General features: G+C 38.1%; 1 protein-coding gene across 1 annotated transcript in view; it reads left to right on the forward strand.

Annotated features, from left to right (window-relative positions):
- The first annotated feature begins 5,189 nt into the window (after positions 1 to 5,189).
- The window catches only part of LOC148108640 (ankyrin repeat and sterile alpha motif domain-containing protein 1B-like), a 197,257-nt gene continuing 175,643 nt past the window's right edge, over positions 5,190 to 26,803 (forward strand). The window contains exon 1 of the mRNA XM_087868840.1: positions 5,190 to 5,365. Coding sequence (XP_087724966.1) covers positions 5,232 to 5,365 — 134 coding nt within the window. The 5' untranslated portion in view covers positions 5,190 to 5,231. The remainder of the gene's footprint in view (positions 5,366 to 26,803) is intronic.

The raw sequence follows: 26,803 nt of genomic DNA on the forward strand, positions 1-26,803 counted from the left end.
GAGTTAAGATGCCAAAAGTGAGTACTGTGTTCTCGTGTCTTCTTAGCTGCCCCTCTGAGAGATTGTGTAATAGGTTTACTAGAATGCTAGCTATTTTCCTCAGAAGAAAATAAAGAGACGGTGAGAATTTATTGGAATTTCAGGGGGCTCCTTTCTGTGAGATAACTAGTTTGAAGTGGAAACCAGACTACATTTTTCAGTGGGCTGTGTGCTGGGTCACCCTTGGGGCACAAAGGTTTTCAAAAGAAGTAGCAAGTAGGTGTGGTGGCTCTGAGAGAGGAGTGAGTTAATGATAGAATAAACAAGATGGTGATGGAATGTTGTATGGTGTGAAGATCTTGGGGGAACACTTATTCTTCCTCATCAAATTTCCCTAATGGGGAAGAAATTTCTGCTTATCTTTCCAAAAGGAGTTGTATTACATTGAATACTTTTTGGTTTCCATTGGAACCCTTTACCAATGGCTGGGGTTACCGTGCTTTCAAAACAATATATGTTCAGTTGTGGCTTTCTTTCTCTCTTGCCATGCCTGTCTCATGGTTCACTCAAAGGCAGTGGGTTTTCCTCTGCTTCCTACCCCAAGATGGTGAGCATACTTGGATCAGGACCTACCTCAGAATGCTTTCCAAAGGCAGTCTGGATACCCATCATTCTCTCCAGTCCTTTGACTCCAATGTGAGACAGGATTTAGCTTGGCTGGGTATATGAAGTCATATTTGTAATCTAACTTCCTTGATAGACAAGTCTCAGGGTGCAATTTACAGACAGCTAATTCCTAGTCTCATTTTCAGTCTAGTTTTAGTAGTAATCTCCACACTTTGTGGGATATTAGATACTAATTGACCCAGTAGAAGATGGGTGATTCACATTCCATGGCCTTCAACACTCATGACCATAAACTTAGAATGACTGCAAACATCATGATATGTTTGGTGTTTGGATTTCCTCAGGGAGATAAGAGGCAGAGTTTGTTCTAGGCATAGGAGACAAACTTAAATGGAGCAAGAACTCGGCTTCTGTTCAGATGTCTAGTATCTTCATATTCTGTAAGCTGGAACTGTTGACTTCTGTCCCACAGCCCATCATAATAGCCCCAGATATGCAGAGCTCGAAATGGAGAAAGTAGATAATTTCCAAACCCACTCCCTTAAATCACAGTATTACCTTATCTTAGCTCAGTTTATGTTATAAGGACAACATCTTCCTCACTGCAAACAGACTTTGGTGCATAGTTCTAAGACTCATCTGGATTTATGTTCCTTCATTTATTTTATATTTCCAAAGTCTTTTTTTGTGCATGTGTGTGTGTGTGTATACAAACACTGTATTTGCTTTGACTCCCCTTTCTAGTTTTAACCCCTAGTCCCTTCTTTTATTAATCGACCTCAAGAGGAGTGACTTGCAATATGTATATTGGAGCAGTAATTCTCAGCTTGTCAAAAAGTATAGAATTAGATCTGTGTATATCAGAATTTAGAATAAGGGATTCAGAGGTTCTGTAGGAATTATATTATCTACCTCACAGGATACATATCATGTACCTATAGGAAATATAATGCATATTATGTTATCATGTACTAGGAATGATACTAGATTCTTTGTCTCATTTAATCCTGACTGGTATGTGTGTATATGTGCACATGTATAAAACATATATACAATAATATACACAATGACATATATACAACATATATATAAATATGATATATATCATATATATAAAATGAGAAAAAGACTCTATTATCATTCCTGGACCATAATATGCATTTACTATTATCATCAATACTGTTCATGGAGAATAGTAAAGATAGATTTTTTTTTTTAACTTTTAAAGATTTTATTTATTTATTTGACTGAGAGAGAATAGGAGAGAGAGAGACAGAGAGCACAAGCTGGGGGAACAGCAGAGGTAGCCTGATGTGGGGCTTGATCCCAGGACCCTAGGATTATGACCTGAGCCAAAGGCAGACGCTTAACTCACTGAGCCACTCAGACACCCCAGTAAAGATAGATTTTTATGGAAAAAGTTTAAATTTAAAAAACGGAGGATAGTATATTTTTATTTTTGTAATTAAAGATAGAATAGAAATTGATCTCAAATCTATCACCTTTCTATCAAGAAATCTTACTTGATTTCTAGCTTCAATTATGCATATAATTTAATGGACTAAGTCCATATTTCATCATACGCATAAAATGCTAAGACTGTAAAGGCCAATGAAGACCATCAGATACAACTTTTGAATTTTACATATGTGCAAATTGAGATGCGGCCTATTTAAATGGTTCCCAGGACTTTCTGGCTTTTTCCACTTATACACAGATGCAAAATATTTTTTCTTTTCTTTTTTTTTTTTAGATTTTATTTATTTGACAGAGAGAGACGGTCAGTGAGAGAGGGAACACAAGCAGGGGGAGTGGGAGAGGAAGAAGCAGGCTCCCAGCAGAAGAGCCCGACATGGGGCTCAATCCCAGAACTCCGGGATCATGCCCTGAGCCAAAGGCAGATGCTTAATGACTGCACCACCCAGGCACCCCCAGATGCAAAATATCTTGATGAAATCTGGATGTTTAAAAAATATGCATTTTTTTTCCTCTTCAGATTTTTGGAAGAATGCTTTCATTTTTAATTTGTATGTTAGTTTCTATGCATTCAAACTCCTGTCATCTTTGATAAGAGGCTACGATGTAAGTAAAAACGAGCATTCAGAGTTGAAATGCTGACTTTGAATATAATAAACCACTAGAATGCATGGAACTGTGGAACTGATTCTTACAGTTAATCATTACTAATGGTTTTCCCAATGGGGGTTGATTTCTGATAATAACTCACTAGCCTCCCCATCACTACATCAGCCATGATTAAATGTTGCTTGTGAAAACTTGAGGGTGATTTTTTAGCTCTGACCAACTGACTACTTATGGTATATTCTGAGAAAGGTGTGTTTTGCTTGGGTGGTAACATTAGGAAAGTAGAAGAAAGAGTTCCCTAGCCATTTTCAAAATGAATTCAATAGCTCTTTACTTTGTTTCTTTAACTGGTTTGCTAGTCTCATTATATGAAGGATCATATTGTTAGCACATATAATATCATCTTATCATTAGAACAGATTCTAAAACAAAAACACACAAAAAGCCACACTAGCTCAAAATCGATTTCCTTCAGTAAACCTCCTATACTTTACCTACTACTTTGAACCATTCAAATGAAATCTCAGAACATTGAATTCCATAAAAATTTTTAAAAATATATTTGTTATTTATCTCTGAATGTGTTGTAAGTTTTCCCCAGTTGTGTACTTAAAATCTCTGCCTATAGCAGGCAGCTCTGGATTTGAGTCTTGGTTCAGTTACTTTCTAGCTACATATTGGGCTAATCTGTTTGCTCATCTATAAGAATAAAAATGGTACCTGTCTCATGGAATTGTTATGATGGTTGATATAACATATGGAAAGAATGTGGCATAGTGCCTGATACATAGCGACCGCTCAGCAATGTCTGTGATAATTGTCAGCCCATTTTATTTTTTCATGGGGGCAGTAAAGTGTATTGGGAAGAGCATGGGCTCTGCAGACGGTCAGTTCTGGGGTCCAGATCTGTCCGGCCACTTACTGTGTGCAGCATCTTGAGTAATTTAATTAGCCCTTTGAGCCACTATTTCCCATTTCCAAAACGGAACTCTAGTAATATCCAGTTCACTGGGTTGTCGTGAGGAAAGTGCCTATTATGACCCTTTTCTCACAATCGATATTCAACAAGTTAACATTTGTCGTGTATTCCGAGGGCAAGGCAAAGCACAAGGCATCACAATAAGTTTCAAAAGAAAATAAACTCGTGTTCTGTACCATGGACAAGGAGAGAAAAAACGCAACAAATTCAAGCCAACCATGCACAATGAATTGCTGATGATATATATGCAAATTAAAAGTGGGTCTCTAATCCATGTCCATTTATATTTTTCCCAGTGTGCCTGTGGAGGAATTTTCAATTAGAGCCTTTTCCCTGGTATTTTTAGACGTCAGCAGCTCTCCAAAGCCCAGCTGAAATGTGGGGCTGATTAAAGACTAGAAAAACTGGAACAGTCACAAACTGTACAGTGGCCAGTGCCACAGAAACTAGGATAAAACAAACCTTTCTAACCAAGGGTAGCTTTCCTTCGACTCGCGGAGGTAAGCGGAAGGGCGAAACGGAGGTCAAGTTGCCTGGACAGAAGCGACCGCAGAAGGGCCCCTTCCCAGCATCACCAGCTTCCCCATCCCCGTCATGGAGGATTTTCTTCGAGCTTCGTGACTGACCCGAGGCGTGGCTGCCGCGCCGGCCTGGCAGACGAGGAGTCACGGCGGGTACAACTCCAGTCCTCACACGGTTAAACCTCTCCCAAGGAGACTGGAGGAGGGAGGGTCCCCGCCCACGAAAACGAAGATAATATCGTCCCGCCGCCCCGCCCCCACCCCAGGCTTGCCCCCCTCCCCCGCCCAACTCCGGACCGACCCGCCGGCCGCACCTGCCCGCGCGCAAACGCCCCCCGCACGCCGGCCGCCCGGCGCGCCAGGCCTCAGAGCCGCCGCGGGCAGACCGGGGCGCCCTCACGCCCGCCCTGCCTCAGCCCCGGCGGCGCCGTCGCCGCCGCCCTCGGCACGCGCCCGCCGCCGTTCGTCCGCACCGCCCTGCCTCGGCGTGGTCCAGGGCCGCCGGAGCCGCAGCCGCCGCGCTCTTCTCCGTCGCGGGCCGCGGAAGCCGCCGCCTAACCGCCGAGCCCGCCGGGCGCGGAAGCTGAGGAGAGCCGGGATCCCGGCGCCAGGGTGCGCGGGCCGCCGCCGCCACGGTTGTTCGTTGCGCTCAGGCTCGGGCGAGGACTGTCTCCGCCTCCTCTTCCTGCGACCTCCTTAGTCCTCAGCATCCTCCTCGCGCTCCTTAAAAGCACCCCCTCAAGCCCCACCCGCGGAAACGAGGCCTCGGAAATCCAGGGGAGTGGCTGTGGGGGCGCGTCGCGGCTCCCCGCTCGGCCAGCCCCTCTTCCTAGACATGCTCTGATCCCCATTGTAAAAGCTGCGCCCTGAAGAGGAGGAGAGTGGTGTTCCCGGCTTGGGGCTGCAGGAATCTCTTCGTGCTGACGCTCTTGCATTATTTTAGGGTGGGGCGGGGAGGGCCCTGGATTTTGGGGAGTGGGGGTTGGCGGGGAGGAGGACCCGGTGGGGAAAGGACTCTGTGAGGGAGCCGGTGAAAGACTATGGGGAAGGACCAGGAGCTGCTGGAAGCTGCCCGCACTGGAAATGTGGCTCTGGTGGAGAAACTCCTGTCTGGCAGGAAAGGAGGGATCCTGGGCGGTGGATCCGGACCCTTGCCCCTGTCTAATCTGCTAAGGTAAGGACGGGAACCAGCTCTGGGATTGCATACCTCGTTTTGCATTGTGATGGATCCATCCTTCTCCTCATGGTTATTGCACCTGGTGGCTGCCAGCGATTCATTCTTAAATTAGGCAGGAAAACAGAGTGTGTGTGTGTGGAGAGGAGGCATGAGGCTCCCAGATTGATGCCTTAGATTCTTTGAGTAATTTGAAAATAGCCTTCTATCAATGCGTCAGTAGCTACTTTTCTCTGAGCTGTGGTGCAGAACTTGTACATGTACTAGTGTTACTGGAAGAAAATCGGTGTTCCACTCGCTTTTCACCAATATTTATTATGTATTTTCAGTGTCGAACCCAGCCTTTTTTGTCTATTTGAATGGAATTGGTAGAGAAGCTATTGCGTGCATGCAATTACCCTGCAAAAAAGCAACAGTCTTTGGTTGCTGCTACCTTCTCTTGCAGAAGACATTTGCTGTGCTGTGGGTTATGATCCCACAAAATGAAGCGAGCGAACCTTCTGATGAGATGTCACCAGTACAGGGTGTAGGTAAAACTTGATGAGGCAGGTGAGGCAGCCCCAGCAGTACTTCCAGTTACCTGGACATAACAGAGTGAAACTTGGTTAGTAGGATGACGGATGTCAGGTCGGGATTGGGATAGTGCATAAGGAATATAGTAGAGGCCTTTTAATATGAAGATGTTGCGGGTGAGACTAATATTGCTTGGAGACTCTCAGATGACATTTAAAAAAATGTCAAGGTCTTTATACAGCAGGCAGTACCTTAGAGATAGCTGGGTTGATTTGCATATTTGAAAAACTATGAACATAGAAGTTGAATTGATGGACAAATTAAGAGGGAAGAAGCCTGAAGAATATTCATTAGATAAAATGCAAGGGAGAGCTCTTTAGTTTATAAAATTATGGCTATTCACTTGCCCTAGATATTTTTGGAAGCATCAATCATCATTCATATCTTCACTCTAAAACATCTCTTAAGCAACCCAACTGTTCTTGTAAAAATTTAAAAAACCCAAGTGATTTTCTTGGCTTTTAAAAACTCTTTTGTGCCACTCTTGACAAGTGTTTGATGCAGATTGCTGGATGATAGCATTGTGTCCTTTACTCAAGTTTTTATATGTTGTAGTGGTCAGGCAGTGCGGTTAATTACAGTACTGGCTATGAGGGAAAATGAAAACATTTGTATTAGAGTGAAATGAATTTAGTTGGCAAATAGTTGATGGGATTTTAAAAAGCTCCATATGTGATCATCTAGACTTGTTAATAGTGACATTTTATTGGAATGATAGTTCACTTCATATCAATGAATATGGGACTTTTTTTTGATCTTAGAAGTGATGACTCTTGTGTGTACTCAATTAAGTAATTTTCACTTTAAAATGCAAGTAGACAGTGTGGGCGTATTTCAGATTATAGCTCTAATAATTGCCCTTAGTCACAGGTAATTTATATAAAAGCAGTTTATCTGGTTATGGCTTTAAAGTTGAAGATAAATATGTTTACTAGTCAATTGAATTAGTCGTAAGAATAGAAACCTATATTCTGAAAGAGTTTTCTAAGTAATCAATTCCTTTGGAAAAACTAAGGAATTCTTTGAGAACAGTGAGAACTTCACTTAATTTTATTGAGATAAATGGTATTTAAAAAGCCTATCTTTGTGGTAGAACTTAAACATCTTTTAGATACTTTCTCAGTTGTGCCATTTAAAAGAAAAGAATAGATGGCAAATTTTAGAAATTAAATAAGATAAAATAAAAGTTCGAAATTGTGACCCACGACATATTTCTTGAATAAGAGGTCTCCCTTTTTCAGGTTTTGTCAGAGTAAGAGTGGTAGCTCTATAACAGAAATGTGCCTAGAAAACAAAACTAAAAAACATATGTTCATTGGAGTAGTTTGAAACAAGTTGTAAAAGTCAAAATCAAAACCAGTAACCTTTAAACTTGAATCTGTCTCATACTGAATAAACAACTAAAACAATGTCTTTGAAGAAAATGAGGGTTGAAATTGTATTCTTTGGGTGATCCTTTGCATAAAATGAAATTCCTAAGAAGGCACATTTAATTTAGTTGTTACTTTATTTCACAAATGATTGTCATCAGAAATTTATTTACAGAATGATGGAAAATGTGACCCCTTCCTCTTCAAACATAATGACACCTCAACATTTTTAAATACTTTGGAATGAATTGCAGAAAAGATTTGCCGCTACATCCTCCCTGCCTTTATTACTTGTGTTGTATAATAATCGTGTCAGATCCTGTGCTAAACGCTTATGTATATCATCTCATTCAATTCTTATATCAGCTTTAAGTGGCTGAGCCTCAATTCACCGAAGGACTGAAGAGTTAGGAAGATTAGGGACTTGCCCAAGGTCACTTAATTAGTAATGGCAAAGATTTGAAGTTATGTGATTTAAATTTGCTTTTCCACATCTTTTTTTTTTTTTAAAGATTTTATTTATTTATTCGACAGGATAGAGACAGCCAGCAAGAGAGGGAACACAAGCAGGGGGAGTGGGAGAGGAAGAAGCAGGCTCCCAGCGGAGGAGCCTGATGTGGGGCTCGATCCCATAACACTGGGATCACGCCCTGAGCCAAAGGCAGACGCTTAACCGCTGTGCCACCCAGACGCCCCTGCTTTTCCACATCTTAAGTCTTATTCACTGAATCTGATTCACGAACATTTAAGATACATGTCTTAGTCTAACCTGAATTCTTTTTTTGCTATGAATAATTTGACTTAAAGATCCTTAATTTTTTTCCTAATTACAAAAAAAAAAATCTCATGACTGCCCTTTGAGGGACTGCTAGATAAGAACTTTTCTGAAGATGCTTTTGATGACATATTGCCTAGTAAGTGAGTAGTAGCTACCTGATGGGGAATCAGGTATCCTTGGGTGACACTGCATTTCAGCAAAAGTAAGAATGACCGTCAATAAATATAAAAATCTTTCTAAGCCTCACTGACCTCTTCTATAAAATGGGAGTAGTAATAGTCCCTGTCTTACAGTTGTGAGAATTAAGTGAAATAGAAAGAAATGAATGCAAAGTATTTAGCACATTGGTGTTTATCATTAGTGTTATTATTTCTCGTGCAGCTTTAAAACACTTGACTCATTTCCTAAGATCTTGATTACTAAAGATTTGTTTCATTTTGGACATGGAATAAATTTCTTTAGTAAAATTTCCATTAGAATTACAAAATGTGCAAATAAAATGGGGCCTTTTATTCAACTTCTGACCTAGAGGAATTACCTGTAACATCCTTTACCAGTTAATTATTCTAGCCTTGTAAAAGCCTTAAATGACTAGATCCATTCCGTTTTTTTTTTTGACATCTCTAATTATTAAAAAATTATCCTTATATTGAGTTGAAATCTTCCGAAATCCTCCTCTCTGTAATTTCCAGCAGCTGGTACTAGTTGGCAGTGGAGTAGTGAAGTTCTATTTTCATGCTTTTCACTATTCTCTTTTTACTTCTTTGCATATTCTCAAATTCTACAATGACTCTTGTAAAGGTGGTGAGCAGAAATGAACTAAATGCATCAAATATCAGTTGAACCGAGTAAATATACTGGGACTTGATACACTGTTGAATTAAAAAAAAAAAAAACAGTTTACAAAACAGTATTTGTTGTATGATCCTATTTTTTTTTTAAGAAAAAATAAGTGTGTGTAAAATTTTATAATGTGCATTAAGAAGTCCGGAATGATAAACACCAAAATGTAAAAAGTAGTATTCATCTTTGAGTGGTAGAACTGTGGGTGATCTTTATTTTCTTTTTGCTTACCTTCATTTTTCAGTATTCTAAAATGAACATGTATTATGTAATCAAAATATCAGCTATTTAAAACATCATACAATGAAATTATTATCTCTTTATTATTGATTTAAGACATACTTTAATACAGGTCAGTTTTACTGAGGTATATAATGACATTGGCTCACATTGAGCGGATACTCAAAGCTTCCAGGTATTTTTTTCAATGACTTGTGAAGCAGTGGTTCCCCTATCATACTTGTAAAAGTGTTGATTGAATTTAAATTATTCCTATTACATTTAATATTCTTTGTTTTAACCTGTATTTATAATCTATCTAGATCTTTTTGATTCTTGATTCTACCAGCATATTAATTTTTCTCCTCTGCATCATCTGTAGACTTAATAAGCATATTATCTATAATTGGAATTCAACACATGATGATATATCCCTAAAGAACCTTTATTTAGCTTACTATGAATTTAAAAGTAGCAAACTTTATACATGGTATTTCTACCAGCATTGAAGCCACTTAATAGAACTCTCATTCAGCTACTTCTAATATATACCTGTGAGAATATTATGAGGTATTTTATCCATTGCCCTTCTGAATTCATGCTGTGCCCTGTTTATAGCATTCCTTTGATCTATCTTTAGTATTAAGTCTGTCAATTCCACCCAAATCAGGCTACTTTATTATAGCTTGTTTACAGTAGTGAACCATTGATGATGGCTAGTACTGATGCAAATTCCTTCTTCCCCCTTGTACCTAATTCTTCTGGGTCTGAATACTTACACTCATTTAAAATGTCTGTTGTGACCTCTGTCTTTTTGAAATTTCAATAATCTCCCAACATTATTTGTTTATACTTTTTGGTTTGAAAAGGATTCTCACTAAGGGTGATAGAAGCAAAGCAGAAGTTGGGAAGAATCAGATTCTTGGCATTGTTAGATGTCACAGGAAATCCTCTTGTGGTCTAAAACCATCCACACTTTTAGTTATTCTGTCAGAGCTTCAGGTTACATTATCTGTTACAGAAGTGAACTTTTTATACCTCTCTTCTTTTTTTCAAACTTAATTGAAAGGAACATTAATATTTTCCCAGGTAAATATTTTTTTGTGTTTGTTCTCAGTTATACCTCTCTCTCATCCACCCCTTTTGTCTTTAAAGAAATCTGAGCTCCTTAGAGCTCATCAGAGTACTCAAATTGAATTACCTCCTTCCTTTTCTCCCTCCACGTTATATGTGAAGTTTCATTTTATTTAACATCTTTCATGACACAGCTGCAAAACCTTTTAAAGTGTCTTCCTTTGACAGAACTACCTTTTAATCTAAACAAAAATAATTCCTATTTAGAATGTATATTGAATCATTTCTTTCTTAGTGAGTCTAGATTAAGAATTATTTGTATTTTAATAAAGCGGTAAAAAATTCTCTGTCTTAAATTTACTTGAGTTTCTTAATGACTCAGAGGATCACATATAAAGCCTATTTAGTCAACTCTTGTTGAACATAAAGAATCCAGTTCTCAAGACCCCCATGTGAAAAAGTAGATCTGTAAAAAGTAGGGGAAAATAGTCTCTAGTCACCAAAGACAGATAAACCAGAGAGTTTACAAATTTTTCAGATTTAGGATTCAGTTCATGAAGTTTTTGGTGATGGGTACAAGGAGATAAGAGGCAACTCGAAAGTGTTGTAATTTTCACAACTATTTGGGCAATTGTTGTTATTGGGACTCTGATAAGGTACTCACTTTCAGGGAAACTGCTTTGGTTAAATGGAATAAATCACAAATACAGCAGTTAAACTGCATGAGAATGTTATATCTATAAAAATAGTCAAGTTGCAAGTGGGTTATCTATTTTAGATAGTAATGATGTTTGAAGCGGTGATTGCACCATTATGTTCAGGGAGCTGTGTCTGCCAGAGTGAACAGTGCCAGCTGCATGATGGGGAGTGAAAAGAGAGGAGAGGGAATTTTGTTATTGACCTCTTTCTCTACTAAGCTAGGTTTTCAGCTCCCTCTTCAAAACAGTGAGACTGATGTGTAGCAGGTAATTAGGACAACCAGCCAGTGACTACTACTCACCCTGTCCATTCTTACATTGCCTAATTCCTAGTGTATCTCAGTGGTTTCTTATAGTTGATGGAAGGGTAGAACAGATCTTCACTGACATAATGCAGAAGCTTACAATATTCAGCATTGCCTCTATTGACTTTAGCAATTTAACCTCTCAGGTGACAGTAAACACAATTTGGTTTGTTCAGTTGTATATTGAAATAATTTATTTAATTATGTATTTGACGTAATTTTGGAAAATTCTTTCAAGGAGCCTATTACAGAACATTCATCCTGGGAATATAACTAGAAATGGGAGCTGACTATAATTCAAATCAAGGGTTAGAAAAAACTAATTTTAGCCTACAGAACCTGAAATTATTTAACATTTAATGCATTTTAGTGTGTCTTTGGTTCCATTTTGAACATATTGTAGCTAGCTTTAATTAATTAAAATATGAGTTTTGATTATTCATCATAGAATATTTTATATTTTAAAAAGCAGGAATTTACACAGAAGACTCATCTGTGTTTCATTTCTTTCTCATGTATGTGATGACATGGTCAGGTACACCATATGGCAGGCAGAGGCACAATGCCAGTTGAAAACTCAGTGAATTTTCCTATATAACACAGATCTAGGAATTCTGCTTAGAGTCCAGTTTTCTTCCTTTGCATCTGTAGGACAGGAATTGAATTCTATGTTTGTGTTAAACCTGGTTATGGCATGAAATGACTTTTGAGGGTGGATTAGAATATATGGTCAAGGGATAAATTTTGTTTTTGTCAGTCTCTTCTGCAGTCTCCAAAGAGTGTTCATCTCTGAATCTATTTCTTAGAGATAGTGCTTCCTTATTTAATAGTGTGTCTTCATGATTCTGTCTGTAAAATCGAACTTTGATTCAGTTGCGGTGTAGAGTTATTTGGGTTCTATTGTCTTGTGAGAGCAGCTTTATTGAAAGTGGTTAATTACTTCTAGTTAAGTGAACCGAGACAGTTGGCCTATACTTGTCACCATTCTTTGATCAAATTGAATCAAATCTTGACTAATAGATGTGGGCATAAGCAACCAACCTCATTTCTCGAAGCCTGCTTGATATTTCTGTTCCCCACACCACATTTACTTTAACTCTTCTTACCCAGATCTCTTTTTCTACAAAGAAAGCCTCTTGTCCATTTTAATTACTAGAAGTTCAGCCTGGCTGTAGTTTTTTGCCAACTGTCCCACTCCTGAGGGGAAACCGATTTTGTATGAGGAGTAGAATTGGGATGGGCTGTGCAGTGAGACATAGATTAAGAAGAACAAATATTGGAACTTTAGAATGAAAGAGTTTACAGAGTTTGCTTTCCTCATGTTGCTAGTTTCCTGCCTACCTCAGTGTTAATTTCTCCTCTAACCTCCTGGACTCAGTGCTCTTGTATCTTACCTGTCTTTATCCCACCTCCAAACACTATTTGTGGGAGTCCCAGTGTGATTGATTGGGAGAGGCTTTTAGGAAGAGGAGACTATTTTAGTATTTTCATTTAAAGAGCAAACAAAACTTTAGGCCCAAATAGTAATGCTTTGGAGCTCTTGTTAGCAGAGCTGATGGAGAGAATTTTGCTAGATTCGCAAGAGGGGTTGGTTAAAGGTGGTCATTTATTCTTCCTTCTTATAAGGTTGATGCTGTTGAAAGAGAAAGGGATTTGACTGAAGACATAAGAAATGGGATGGCATAGGGCTGGTACTGGAAAAGCCTTTTCTTTTTGCTATTTATTTAGTCCCTAAAACTTTTTATCGATATCTGTTCTAGTAACACATCCATCTTAGATATCCGCTTGTGGTATGTTGTTTGCCTTTTTCCAGAAGTTATTCCTTAGATGTACATATTTATTATATAATCACAGATAATAAGTGTATGGAATAGAATTGTATAAGAGCTTTGACATCTAATGTGGTTTGAGATTCAAATTCTTTTAAATGCATTTTCTTGTTATTTAAGACTTCAGTATCTAGGTTATGCCATAAATGTATGTTTTACTGTACAGGGAAAACATTTGAAGTTATGACCCCTGGATCCTAATTTCATTCTTCCACATTAAAGTTTTTTCTTTTTTTTTCTTTTCTTTGTTTGTCCTAAATTACTATTTAGCCACTTCGAGTCCTTGTTTGGTACCTCTAGTTACTAATCTGCATTTTAAATGTTTTATGTATCATGTAAATATGCTAAATATAGTATCTTATGTTTTAAGTATACTAAAAAACTGTTATAATTACTTACAGAATTATCCCTGTTTTGTATAGCTATTTTACTGTTAGTATGGGACATGGGAGTGAGTGGGAGTGTGTTTGGGAGCAGCAGGAATTACGCAGAGATGTTGTTTGGCATTGTAAATTCCAGCAGTGGGGTACTCTAGGACAGAGTTGTTTCCTGTTTATTTGCTTTGGCTAGTGACCAGAGTGATCTGTCACTCTGAAGTTTGATAGAAGCTTTGAAGACATAATCAGAGAAGGTGAAGAATTATGAATAATGGTTAAGTATTCATATAAGTTTTTTCACTGGTATGTGTTATGCTATATATTAGGTTATATTTAGACCAAGTCTTATTAATCAATGAACCAACCACTCTCCAACTAACCCAACAAGTCAGTCAGGATTTCATAGGGAACTGACATCCAGGAAAAATGATAACAAAGAATGATCTCTCATTATTTTCATAAATATTTATTGAGTACCTTGTGGATTCTAAAATTGAATGAGAACATCTCTACCTAACCCCAGGTGTTTGTAGAATAATGGAACAAATGTGTCAACAAAGAGTTAAAGTACAGTGTGATATTTACTGTAATAGAAGTACCAAATAATGCAACAGGAATGTGAAGAGCAAGAAGCAGGTTCCCTTAATTCTATCTGGGAGAAGTAGTCAAGGGAAACTTCAGAGAAGAGGTGATTCTTGAATTTTATTGGATGAATGGGAGTTTGCCAGGCTGACAATTTGAGGGAAGGGCTTTTCTGGAGAAGGAATAATATATTCAATAATAGTATATGAAAATGTAGGATATAATTTGGAGGATTATAAGTAGTTTGGTATAGAGCATGGGTAACAGGTCTGGAGATTGAAGGACTTGTGTGCTACCCTAAGGAGTTTTAACTTAATCCTGAAGGGCATTGACTTTTTTTCCCCTCCAATTTTGGATATGTTACTTATTCATTAATAATGATAACATGACTCTGTTCCAAATAATTAGGTAAAAGATGAAAAAAAAATCACCCCTAATTCTATTGCTAAGACCCATTTTTTTCTCTGTATGTTTACTATAGTCGTTATTAGGTAAAGCATACATTTCGGATCCTGAATTTTCTGCTTAATAGTGTATCATAAACTTTTTCAGTGTTACTATAAAGCTTCATAATCATAATTTTTTAAAAAAGATTTTATTTATTTATTTGACGGAGAGACAGCCAGTGAGAGAGGGAACACAAGCAGGGGAAGTGGGAGAGGAAGAAGCAGGCTCCCAGCAGGGAGCCTGATGTGGGGCTCGATCCCAGGGTCCTGGGATCACGCCCTGAGCCCAAGGCAGACGCTTAACGACTGAGCCACCCAGGCGTCCCATAATCATAATTTTAATGGCATCATATCCCATTTAAGGGCACCTGGGTGGCTTAGTTGGTTAAGTGTCTGCCTTTGGCTTGGGTCATGATCTCAGGGTCCTGGGATCAATTCCTGCATCGGGCTCCCTGCTCAGCAGGGAGTCTGCTTGTCCCTCTCCCTCTGCTCTCAACCCTGCTTATGTTCTCTCTCTCTCTCTCTCAAATAAATAAATAAAATCTTAAAAAATATCCCATTTAATACAGAATTTTCATAGACCTCCTATATCAGAATCAACCCTGTGGTTGTTTGTTAAACATATGAGTTTCCTGGTCTCACCTTGGACCTACTGGGTTAGAATTTCTGAGTAAAAGTTTTGGGAATATACATTTTTTTTTAAAAGATTTTATTTATTTATTCCACAGAGTTAGAGACAGCCAGCGAGAGAGGGAACACAAGCAGGGGGAGTGGGAGAGGAAGAAGCAGGCTCATAGCGGAGGAGCCTGATGTGGGGCTCAATCCCATAATGCTGGGATCACTCCCTGAGCCAAAGGCAGACGCTTAACCGCTGTGCCACCCAGGCGCCCCATGGGAATATACATTTCTTAAGCTTCCCTAAGTAATTGTTATATACACTAAAGTGTGAGAACCACTGATCTGGTGTGTATACCTTTACTTAAATATTCTTTTAATCTAGATACTTGGATGATGCTTATTTTATTTGTTTTAAGTGGTATAGTAGTATGATGAACATTGTCATACAGATCACCTTTTTCATAAATCTTATTCTTAGGATATATTTCTAGAAGTGGAATTGCTAGTGTTATTAGTGTCCCAAATATTATGCCAGTTGCTTTATGTACTTTTTATCCAGTCTTCACAACAGTCCTGAAAGATATTTATTATTAGCCCCATATATATATATATATACAGGGTAAAAGAGCAGAAACATTGAATAACTTGCCAAAAGTTACAAAGCTAGTTGACAGAATCAAGATTCAAATTCAGGTCTTTCCGATCCCCAAATATCTTTTTATCGTGCCATATTGCTTCCTTGTTCCATAGGGATCAGTGTTTATCCTGGGTTAAAATATGAAAATACCAATATATTTCCAGTATGTAAATAGAAAGTACATTTTCTACAAAATTACATAGTAAGATATTTTTGTTCATACATAATTTTCAATTATTTTTGTTTGTGCTCATCATGTACTTTCATATTATAGGCAGTATTTTGTTTACATTTGTTTGTTGATAGCACATGAGTGATAAACTGGATTTAGTGTTAAAATAACTGAAGACGTTTTAGGATATTTCTTTGTCAGTCATCATTTTCACTTTAAAATGGGGTGGAGGGGCTCCTGGGTGGCTCAGTCGTTAAGTGTCTGCTTTCGGCTCAGGTCATGATCACGGGGTCCTGGGATTGAGCCCCGCATTGGGTTCCCTGCTCAGTGGGAAACCTGCTTCTCCCTCTCCCACTCTCCCTGCTTGTGTTCCCCCCTCCCATGTCAAATTAATAAATAAAATCTTTAAAAAAAATAAAACAAGGTGGAACTGTTTTATCCAAAATTTCTTGGGTGCATAATGGTATCTAACTTCTGTTGCTTCAGAGGTGGTTTAATAACTTGTCCATGCATGCCAAGTCTCCAGATGGGTGTGATTTATTTCTCCCCATTTCTACCCTCTCATGAAACAAAGGAAAAATACAGTATTCACCATAGTTTTCATTTAATTTCATTTAACTTTATGATTCATCTGTTCAAGCCAATAAATCTGAGCTCTTAGTTTTAACTGATTTCATTATTAACTCAAGGATTTTGTCAAATCTAGTGTTAGGCTCTGTAGAAAAACCAGGCAACTAGGCAGTTTGTCCTTAGGACCTTCTCATCCCCTGTTTTTGTTCTCCTCTGTCCCTTTGCTAAGCCTTTGTTCCTTTCTTGTTCTGAGACTTTTTTTTTTTTTACCTGAAACCCAAATTTCTCATTCAGTTTTATCCTGTACAGATAAAAAGTTTTCTAAATTGCATCTTATTCCCTCATGCTATAGGTCTCCATTTTCAGGAACAGTAAATGGCATGGTAGAAAGAAGCAACAGAATGTAATGGAAGAAGTCAGAGTCTTGAGTTTGAATGAAAACTCTGCTGTTGAATGGACATTTGGCCCAGGGCAAGTTATTTAACTTCTTTCGACCTCAGTCTCCTGATTTAGAAGTGAGGATGATGTCTATCTTGTAGAGTTGTAAGGATTAAAGAGAATTTATATAAAATATCTAGCACAGGGTCTGCAACATAGGAGGGACTCAAAATTTGTGTTTTTATTGTTATTACTGAGATATTATGGCTGTTTAAGGAATAATTATAAATTTCATGGAAGTATCTTTATTTGATAGGATGTTTGCATTTTAATAGGTAATTTCATTAGATACATTGTCTTAAGTTAAATCTTTAATAGTATAAGCACCAAGACAGGCCACGGGGGAGTGATATATTTGCTCAGTCTTCCTCTGATCCCACAGATAGTGCTTACTTTTTTCGGCCTACTTTTAGGGGTAGTACTGGTCTCCAGATATTTAGTATTAGTTTGTTATCTTCTACATTTCTCACAAAGGTAATTTGAGCAGAAAGAGATTGTGTTCTGCTGGAGTTGTACATGCTGTGCTATAATCCATGAGGTTAATGGTTTCCTAATAAGCTTATCATTGGTATTTTCTTTATCTTGCTTTTAAAGCATTATTAATTGACAAATATTTTGAGGGTGTGTACCGTGGATTCATGGTGATGGTGCTTTGGAGTATGGAAAATAGATTTGAAGAAGTTACACACATAAGATGATAGCTAACTATATAGTAGTTTCTAATTTCATAGAGTACAGAAGCTCACAATGTCAGCATTTTCTTTTGATCAGTCCAGTGTCAAAATTTGGCTCCCAACTTCCATTATATCAATATATGACCTGAATCTGACCATGAGTCCGGTTTAAGTAATTCTTTAATGGTTGGAGCTAGAACTTTAAAAAAAATAATTTTGATTTTGAAATAATCACATACTTGTGGAAAAGCTGGAAGTTTAGTTGATATAGCTTTTTTTCCCCGAACCACGAGAGAGTAAGTTGCCAACCTGATATCCTGTCACCTCAGGATACTTAAGCTTGTATTTCCTAAAAGCAAGGATATTTCCCTGTACAACCACAATACAACTACTAAAATCAGACAATTAATATTGCTGCATTTCAACCATTAGACCCCATTCAGTTTTGGCAGTTGTCCCAAAAATGTGCTTCATTGGAATCCAGTTCAAAATCACACATTACGTTTTGTTGTCACACCTCCTTAGTGTTCTTTGGTGTGGAAGAGCGTCTCAGTCTTTCCTTGACTTTTATGATCTTAATACTTTTTGAAGATGGTAGGCCAGTTATTTTGTGAAATGTACCTCAGTGTGGGTTTGTCTGTTGTTTTCTTAGGATTAGATTCACATTGTGCTCATCTTTGGCAGGAATATCACAGAAGGATGCTGTGTTCTTTTCATTGCATCCTATCAGGTGGTGTGTGATTTTGATTTGTACTATTGCTCATAATGTTCACTTTAATCCCTTGTTTATGATAGAGTCTGTCAGACTTCTATATAGACAATTGCTCTTTTTCCCTTTGTAATAACTATTTTGTGGGGAGGTATACTTAATTATCTGAATATCCCATTCTTCATCAAACTTTTTTATATAAGTATGGACTCATGGTTTGCTATTTTATTGCATGGGTTTTAATGTATTACTGTCATTGTTAATTTTTAATCCTTAAATTGTCCCAGACTTAGCCAATGTAAGTCCTTTAAGGCTGGCTTTTCTGAGTCATTCTTTGAGCATTTCCTTGATTTTGGCATCATAAAATGTTCCAGTACTCATCTTTCTCTGCCTCAGTTCTGGATCAGCCATTTCTGTAAGAAGCCATAGTTCTTTTTATTGGAAAATGGTACGTAGGTGCTAACATTTGGATACTAAGTATGGTCATTAGTGAAAAAAATATATTCATACACAGAAATACACACATTTACACCTATATCTACCCATAATTATTGAAAATCATGGGTTTACAACGATGTGTCTGACTCCAGTCCAGTTCTACAAGCAGGATTCATTTTGGTTTCTTCCTTCCTATATTTGTAACTTCTTGCTCCAATAGTGAAAAACTTGACTTCCGTTCTCTTTAGTACAGAGACTTATTGGATAAATTCCCCTGTATACAACCAATCCTCCTCTCTACTGCCATACCCTCCCCTGAGTCTGTGTCTTCATTACCCAACTCAGGCTCTGCTACCCACATTAACCTGAACTACACTGATACCCTCTTGCCATTTACAGTTTCTGACACTTTATGCCAGTTCACACCTAAAAAGAGATACCCTTTTTATCCTGTTTGTGGTCTAACCCCCTGAACTGGGTCACCCTTGCATGTGGATGCCCTCTTCGTCCTGTTTGGACTCTTGACACCCTATGTCTGGATGTTCCCCTCCTCCACCACCACATGGATACCCTTTTCAACCTAGTGAGGCTCTAACCCTCTCACATCATGCACCCCTTTATAGGGTTGCCCTTTCCAGCTTGCTTGGCACTGACATCCGTACTCAGCTGCCCCTAATATGAATATCTCCTTCCTTGGCTTGGGCTCTGTCAGCTTCTCTGTAGGCCCCTGCAGTCCCCTTCTTCCCTCTGGTGTGGATGATTATTTTTTCCTGCCCTTCTTACTGGCTTTAGAGACTGAATTATTTTTTATTTTTAATTTTTTTTAGAAGATATTATTTATTTGTAAGAGAGTGCACATGCACAGTAGGGGGAGTGGCAGGCAGAGGGAGAAGCAGTCTTCCCACTGAGCAAGGAGCCTGATGCGGGACTCAATCCCAGGACTCCGAAATCATGACCTGAGCCGAAGGCAGATGCTTAACTGACTGAGCCACCCAGCACCTCTAGAGACTGAATTGTTCAGGAAGAGAAGGGAAATAGGAGGAAGGAAAAGAAAGAGAAGGGAAGAGGAAGTGGAAGAAGAGAGTAACATACTGCTCTTCTTTTTATCTGTGATGTTGATGATGATGATGATGATGGTAAAAAAATCCCAGCAATACCTGTACCCTTGTGTTGGAAGAAAACCGGGTTAAGGGTGATTAAGAATTCTAGCTAACATGAGGATTATGACCAAAACCTGAGTACTGTGTGGCAATTCTGGACTTTCTTTCTTCCTGCATTTTGGAGGAGAGATGATGATAGTTTGATAGGTTGGTCAGCACTTTGCATTTTTAAATGAGCTTTTTCTTTCATGTGTTTTGTTATGGATATGTAGTAGGGCTCCAGACTGACTGAAAGAGAGAAAATCTTTATATATTTTTTGCTCTGTTTAGCTGAAAGTATCATAATTGTTAGCGAAGTGCATTCTCAGGAATTTTTGTAAGATGATGATAATGCAAAAAGAAAAAAAAAGAGTTATAAAAGCACTGAGATAAGAACTGTCATTCACCGAGGAAGTTGAGTTTGCAGAATTTGATAGAGATAAGGATTTCAGCAAGTAGGTTTTTCTTGTCATATGATATACCCACTATGATTTTTAAAAATTATTTATTTGAGAGAGTGAGAGAGCGCAGAAGGAGAGGGAGATGCAGGCTCCCTGCTGAGCAGGGAGCCCAAAGACGTGGGGCTGGATTCCAGGACCCTGAGATCAGGACTTGAGCCGAATGCAGATGCCTAACTGACTGAGCCATCCAGGCATCCCTCCCCCCACTATGATTTTTCAGATGTCATAAAAACATTATGTCAGGAAATTGACAAACTGTATTTTAAAAAATGGTAAATCTGTATAGGTCTTGTAAAAATGATTATTGCATCAAATGAACCAGGACAATAGATAATTTATACTGGGAATTTCCCATACTTTAAATTATTGCCAGGCTCCATAATTCCTAGAAATAAATCTGAGCAAAGAAATTTCCAGGTAACTCTTTAGTAAACATTTGCTATCACTGAACGATACCCTCCTTATTTGCCTTCCAAAAGTTGGAAAAAAATAGTTTGGGAACGTTGCAGAAATAATTCATTGCAGTTATATTCTGTACTTTAAAAGACCATTCGGCTTCTCATGCCAAATTCAAGAACAAATAAGCAGCTGGCAGTATTATCAACTCCTGCTCTCCTTTTCTAGGTCTGGGAAGACAAGCTCAATGGAATGATGATCAGAATTTTGGTTTTACTACCTAAGGAGGGAGCCAAACAGGCCTGGATTTAAACAACATTGTTTAAATGTTGTTTACATTACTTAATGTGCAAGATAACATCTGGGGATCTAAAGAGATCATTTCTTAGTTTTTTTTTTTTTTTTTTTTTTTTTTTTTTTTTTACCCTCTTAACCTTTTCTTATCAGCAGCACCTTTAATAACGTATGAGATTTTCACAGTATTTCTTTTGGTATTTTGGCTGTTTTTTTTTTTTTACTATTTTATTTATTTGAGAGAGAGAGAACGCCAGCAGGGATAGTGGCAGGCAGAGGGAGAGGGAGAGGGAGCCTGATGATGTGGGGCTCCATCCCAGGACCCTGGGATCATGACCCGAACTGGAGGGAGATGCTTAACTGACTGAGCCACCCAGGCGCCCCTTGGCTTTCTATTTTTAAGGAATCCTTGGGTTTACACTTTGCAGTTTGTGACGTTCATTAGCAGAGCAAGGGACCACAGAGAGTATCTATTCTACCTGTTCCTATTCCCTTCAATCCTTCCAAAACTCTTGAACCTTGAATTGGCAGATATTGTTTTCTCAGCAATGTAATCTATACATTGTTTCTGTGATAGAAAGGAGTTGAGGAAAGGTGGAAGATCCATGTCTGATGTGACCTTTCTCTGAAGTCTTGCTTGCTTGCTCTTTATACCAAAATGGGGGTTTATAGGACTATACAAATACATATGTACATATATATGTAAATGTGTATGCATATGTGTGTGTGTGTGTGTGTGTGTGTGTGTGTGTGTGTGTGTGTTTGTGTGTGTGTGTGTATGCAAGGAAAAGTTGAACTGCCAGGAGTTGGAAAGACCAGGAATCAAGGCAGCAGGGATCAGGGGGTCAGGGTCATATAGCATATAATAGGAGCTGCTGAATCTCTTTGGGTTTAACCTCCTGGCTGGAGGAAGATGGGGGCAAAATCTTAGAAAAGGGGCATGTGGAAAAAGTTTTATTACCTTGACTATTTTGTGAACTTCTTGAGAGAATACACCCAAACCAGAAATCTGTCTTCAACTTGCCTTTCTCACTTCCTCTCTGTCATGCTTCCCGTAATTCTTTAAAGAGCCAAACTACTGTGTGATACAATTGGGCACCTTATCTAAGGTGACAGTGGCATTGGTTGCAATGGTATAACTGCCAGGGAGTTTCTAATAGTAAAGTCACTCAAAATGAATGCCTGCACCTTTCTTTCCCCTGATTATTAGCTTTGGGCATTATCCAGACACCTATCATTACATTAAAAAATATATGTATATTTATTTTATATTAGTGAGAAGCCCATTTAGAAAACCCTTGGTGACCGTTATTGTTGACTGTGGGCCTTAATCTGAGTTGAGAACATTAACCTAGAGTTACAAGCTTATACAGATTCAGAAGAAGTCTAAGGTTTTCCTGTTTCCTCTTTAATTAACATTTCTAGGTTCCCTCTCTCTTTTCTCTCTGATTTCCTTCCTTAGTAGTTCAGCTGTTCTCCCTCAGCAACTCAGCTGTGTCAGCTCTCACTGGTAAACCCTGTAGCTAGGAAACTAGAAAATACTCTGTGACGAAAGAGGAATAGTAAGTTTAGGAAACATAAAGAAAAGAAGGTTAAGATAAAAAAACATGGTTTGACCATGGTTTTCTCAAGGCAATTTATGTGGCTGTTTCAGGTAAAATAACTATGAGGCCAGATATCTGTATTGGAAATGTATATGGGAACCTTACCCTGGATAAATGGTCATAACCTAGAAGATAAGGGTAACACTTACCCCAGGGATTCAAGGGGCTCTACCTTTGGCTTTTAGAGCTTGTTACCTTGGATGGACTTGTGCTTTTAAATCTATGTGTTAGAAACATTATTTCCAAACATCCATAAATGTGAATCTTAATTCTTTACATTCCATATTTTTATACCACACATTTTGCTAAAATTTCAAGAGTTTCCTGTTCTTTTTGCAAATAAAGTGCTCATTTTGGCTGTTTTCCAAATATGACAGTTGGTGGACATGCTTCAGTAGAGAAAAGGAAATTTTCCCTGCTTATCTACTCTCTCCCGTCTGCCCAAGATAGTGTGTCTGTCAATTGTGACCTGATTTTGAAATAATTTATCAAATAGAGGGATGCATGATGTTATTTAAAATTTTGGTATGACATTGACTTTTAGTCCTTTATAATAAGCTCTTGACTAGATTCTCTGGTGAGGTTTATTGCTCCTGGGATTTTAGAAATTTCTTAACTCCTTCAGTGAATTTGGACTCTGTTCAGTGTCAAGTATGAGTAATGTTTACTCAGGAAATTAAACCAGCTTGTTTAATCAGAAAATGAAGCATACAGTATTTTTTTTTTGGCCATGAAAACATTATTTTGGAAATATATTAATTTTATAGGTAAGGAGAAGGTCCTTATTAGTTAGTAGATTGCTTAAGGAAAGTGATAAATGGATATAAAACACTTATCTTTGGTAAGAGTTTGTTTTCATTAAATATGTTGACATCTTTTCATTTTTTTATGTTAAAATTTAATGTGCAATAGATGGTAATTTCAGGTTTTAAATTTGTAATCTTTTCAGTTGAAGTTGGGAGAGAAGCCTAAAGGAATTATATTTCTTTTAAAAAGCATGTTCCTTGGTTTTAAAAATTATTACTCCCAAATATATATCCTAAGTCTATATCTCTAATTTAGTTCTCTCTCCTATACTGCAGACATGTTTTTCATAATGGTTTATTGAACATCTTCCCCTTAATGGAGTTATGAAACTTGAAATGTTCTTATTTTTACCCATAATTCTGCTCTGCCACATGTATGACTCCTTTGTGTTAATGGAACTACAGTGCACCATTTGTTTGTGCTAGAAATCCTAGAGCTATCGTTGACTCTTTCCCTTCCCACTTACGTCCATTTGGTATTACCACTTCATATTAGCCCTTTTAACCCATTCATTCCTCTGCCATTAGAGGAATAATTCTAAAACTTTTTATTCTCTGACTTAGAAACCAGTGGCTCTCTAGTACATAAAGAATAAAGTCCAAACACTTTGGAATATCATTTGAAGCCTTTATGATTTGGCTCCTTCCTACCTGCCTCATTTCCCATCAGTCCCATGCAGCAGCATCCTCCAACCATACGTGATTCCTATACTTGGAGTTGTCAACAGGCATCATGGGCTTTCTGCTGTTGCTCTCCTTGGAATACCTGTCTTTCCCTTGTGTGTTCAGTGAAGCCCTGTTCATCCTCCTACACTCAACTCCAGCATAATCATGTCTTCTGGGAAGCTTTGCCTGATCTCTAGCTCCTGTGCATCCCCACACTTGTACACACCTCTATTTTTTTTTTTTTTAACACTTAGAACACTGCATTGTAATTATTTGCATGTTTGCCTTTCTTCCAGACCCTGAGGTCCTTCAGGCCTGAACTCGTGGCTTAGTTGTCTTTTAAAGTGCTAAACAAATGTTAGTATTTTATGCCTAGAACATAAAAGGCATCCCAAAAATTGTTTGTTGAGTAACAAAATGAGTGAATAACTGTGGAACAGGGCATGCTATGTCTTTTTGGACTATGTTTTTGAGAGCAATTGTTGACTAAGAGGATGGATTAGTAATCTCAGGGCTGAGAAAAATTTAATAATTTGTTAGAGCACCTATTGTTAGGCACTATGTGTGTTGCCATATAGCTTATAGGAGATTGAGTTAGTTCATAGGACGTTGAAATACAGAGAAATTTAGTAACTGAGACAAGTAAGTTACTTGACTAAGTAAGGTGGTATAGTTGGATTTGGAATTCAGAATTGCCTGACTTAAAAGCCAGTGTTCTTTCCTCAGTGCTGGAAAATTATCAGACATAGGGGTTGGGGGAAGCACTGTAAAACAAAGGAAAGCAGTTTTTAGGATAAAGGCCCATTTGGAACCATAACTTTTCTTTTTGCTATAGATTCTAGAAATGTCTGGGACATATTTCAGGAGAGGCAGTGTTAAGTCCATGTTCTTAGTAACTTTGAACCTAAATGAAAGAATAAATGGAGAGATAATGAAGTGGAGGGAGCTAATGAAAATTAATCAAAATGAAGGGAAAGCGTTGTTAGATAAATTTGCTTGAAAATATAAGTCAGATTAGGGTAAGGGGAATGTTAGTAGTCATTGAACATCTAGTGTATGCTGGTCTTATAGATTTATCATCTCATCATCAATTCTCAGAACGAACCTATGAGATCAGTATTATTTTCCCCATTTGCATGTGGTTAAAGTCCCATGGATACTTTAGATTTAAAAGAGGTTAAATATCTTGCTCAAGGTCATGTGTACAGCACCTCATGGAGCTCAGGTTCAAACCCAGTTCTTTTTTTTTTTTTTTTAAAGATTTTATTTATTTGACAGAGAGACAGCCAGCGAGAGAGGGAACACAGGCAGGGGGAGTGGGAGAGGAAGAAGCAGGCCCCCAGCGGAGGAGCCCGATGTGGGGCTCGATCCCAGAACACCGGGATCACGCCCTGAGCCGAAGGCAGATGCTTAACGACTGAGCCACCCAGGCACCCCTCAAACCCAGTTCTATATGATTCCATCTCATGAGGAATGAAGATAATCTCCTTTGTACCATCAGATACCTCAGTGGAGCTGCACTATGAATCAGTCATTATAACAAATAATAAGGTGTTATACAGAGGGCAAATCAGTTCAACCAGATGGATCCTTTGTGCTGGCTGAATTGGTAACTGGTACTTCTATACTTTTGGAAGGAGTACAAGATAGTTATGATGTCTTTTCTTGGGAACTCTTCCAGTTGCCCTAAAATTGAGAGAATGTATCAATCAAACATGACAAACTTTAATAATCCATAAGGCACAAACATCGACCAATTAAATGACTGCTCACTATAAACATCTGGGGAGGCTGTAAGGCACATTGTAGCCCACCATCAGTCTGGTGGGCTAGATCCGACTAGTGAGCGAGATCTGTTTAGAAGCTCCAATATTTGTAAAGCTGAGAAGCAAAGATTTTTTTTTTTATCATATACTGTGTTATGGAATTATTCTAGTACCAGATTAACTTGCTATATATGCTAAACCAATTAGCATTTATAGTGAGAATGACATTTAAGGAAGATGAAAGGAGATGTTATAGAATAATGAAAGTCTCATTTACATGATATACCTACTACCTTGCCTAAGACCCCCCAAAAGCTTTACTAGTTTGATATTTGGTTTCTCATTTATCCATCTGCTTGTTCATTTGCTCATTTATTCATTCTATATTCTTTGATTTTAAGGCTGTTATTTCTGTCAATTTTGAGAAAGTTTTTTTCTTTTTAAGCTATTAGAATAGGGATAATCTGACTGTAATCAGTTTATATATGAATTAATTATTTATTTACATATCTGACTTATCTACTAAGCTGTAACTAATTAAGGGTAGGGACTGTATTTTTTGTTTTGTTTTGTTTTAAAATCCCTCTGCCCTCCAGTGCCTAACAGACTACTTCACTATATACTTTGGTGACTGAATTAAAGAACTCAGAATTCAGTCAGCCTAAATGTATGTTCTTTGCAACTCAAGCCTGCAGGTTCTGAGTTTCATGTATTCCTTCAGTGACCATGTAATGAGCTCTTAAAACCTGTAAATGACTGTTTTAGAGATACACAATAGCCCCTGAAGTGACTACAGAAAGAAGAGATTAAACGTTGGGACCCCACAGTTAGACAGGAGAAGGTCTTTTAAAGACTGCTCTGATGTGTACTGTCATACCATACTGTCACCCTGAGTTGTAGGGAGCAATAAATGATTACGATTGATCAAGTTGGGTTGGGGACCAGAGTCTCTAGAG

Source organism: Ursus americanus, chromosome 17 (genome assembly GCF_024610735.1).
Source record: "Ursus americanus isolate L20-20 chromosome 17, mUrsAme1.1.p, whole genome shotgun sequence".
In the NCBI taxonomy this organism is placed as follows: Eukaryota; Metazoa; Chordata; class Mammalia; order Carnivora; family Ursidae; genus Ursus; species Ursus americanus.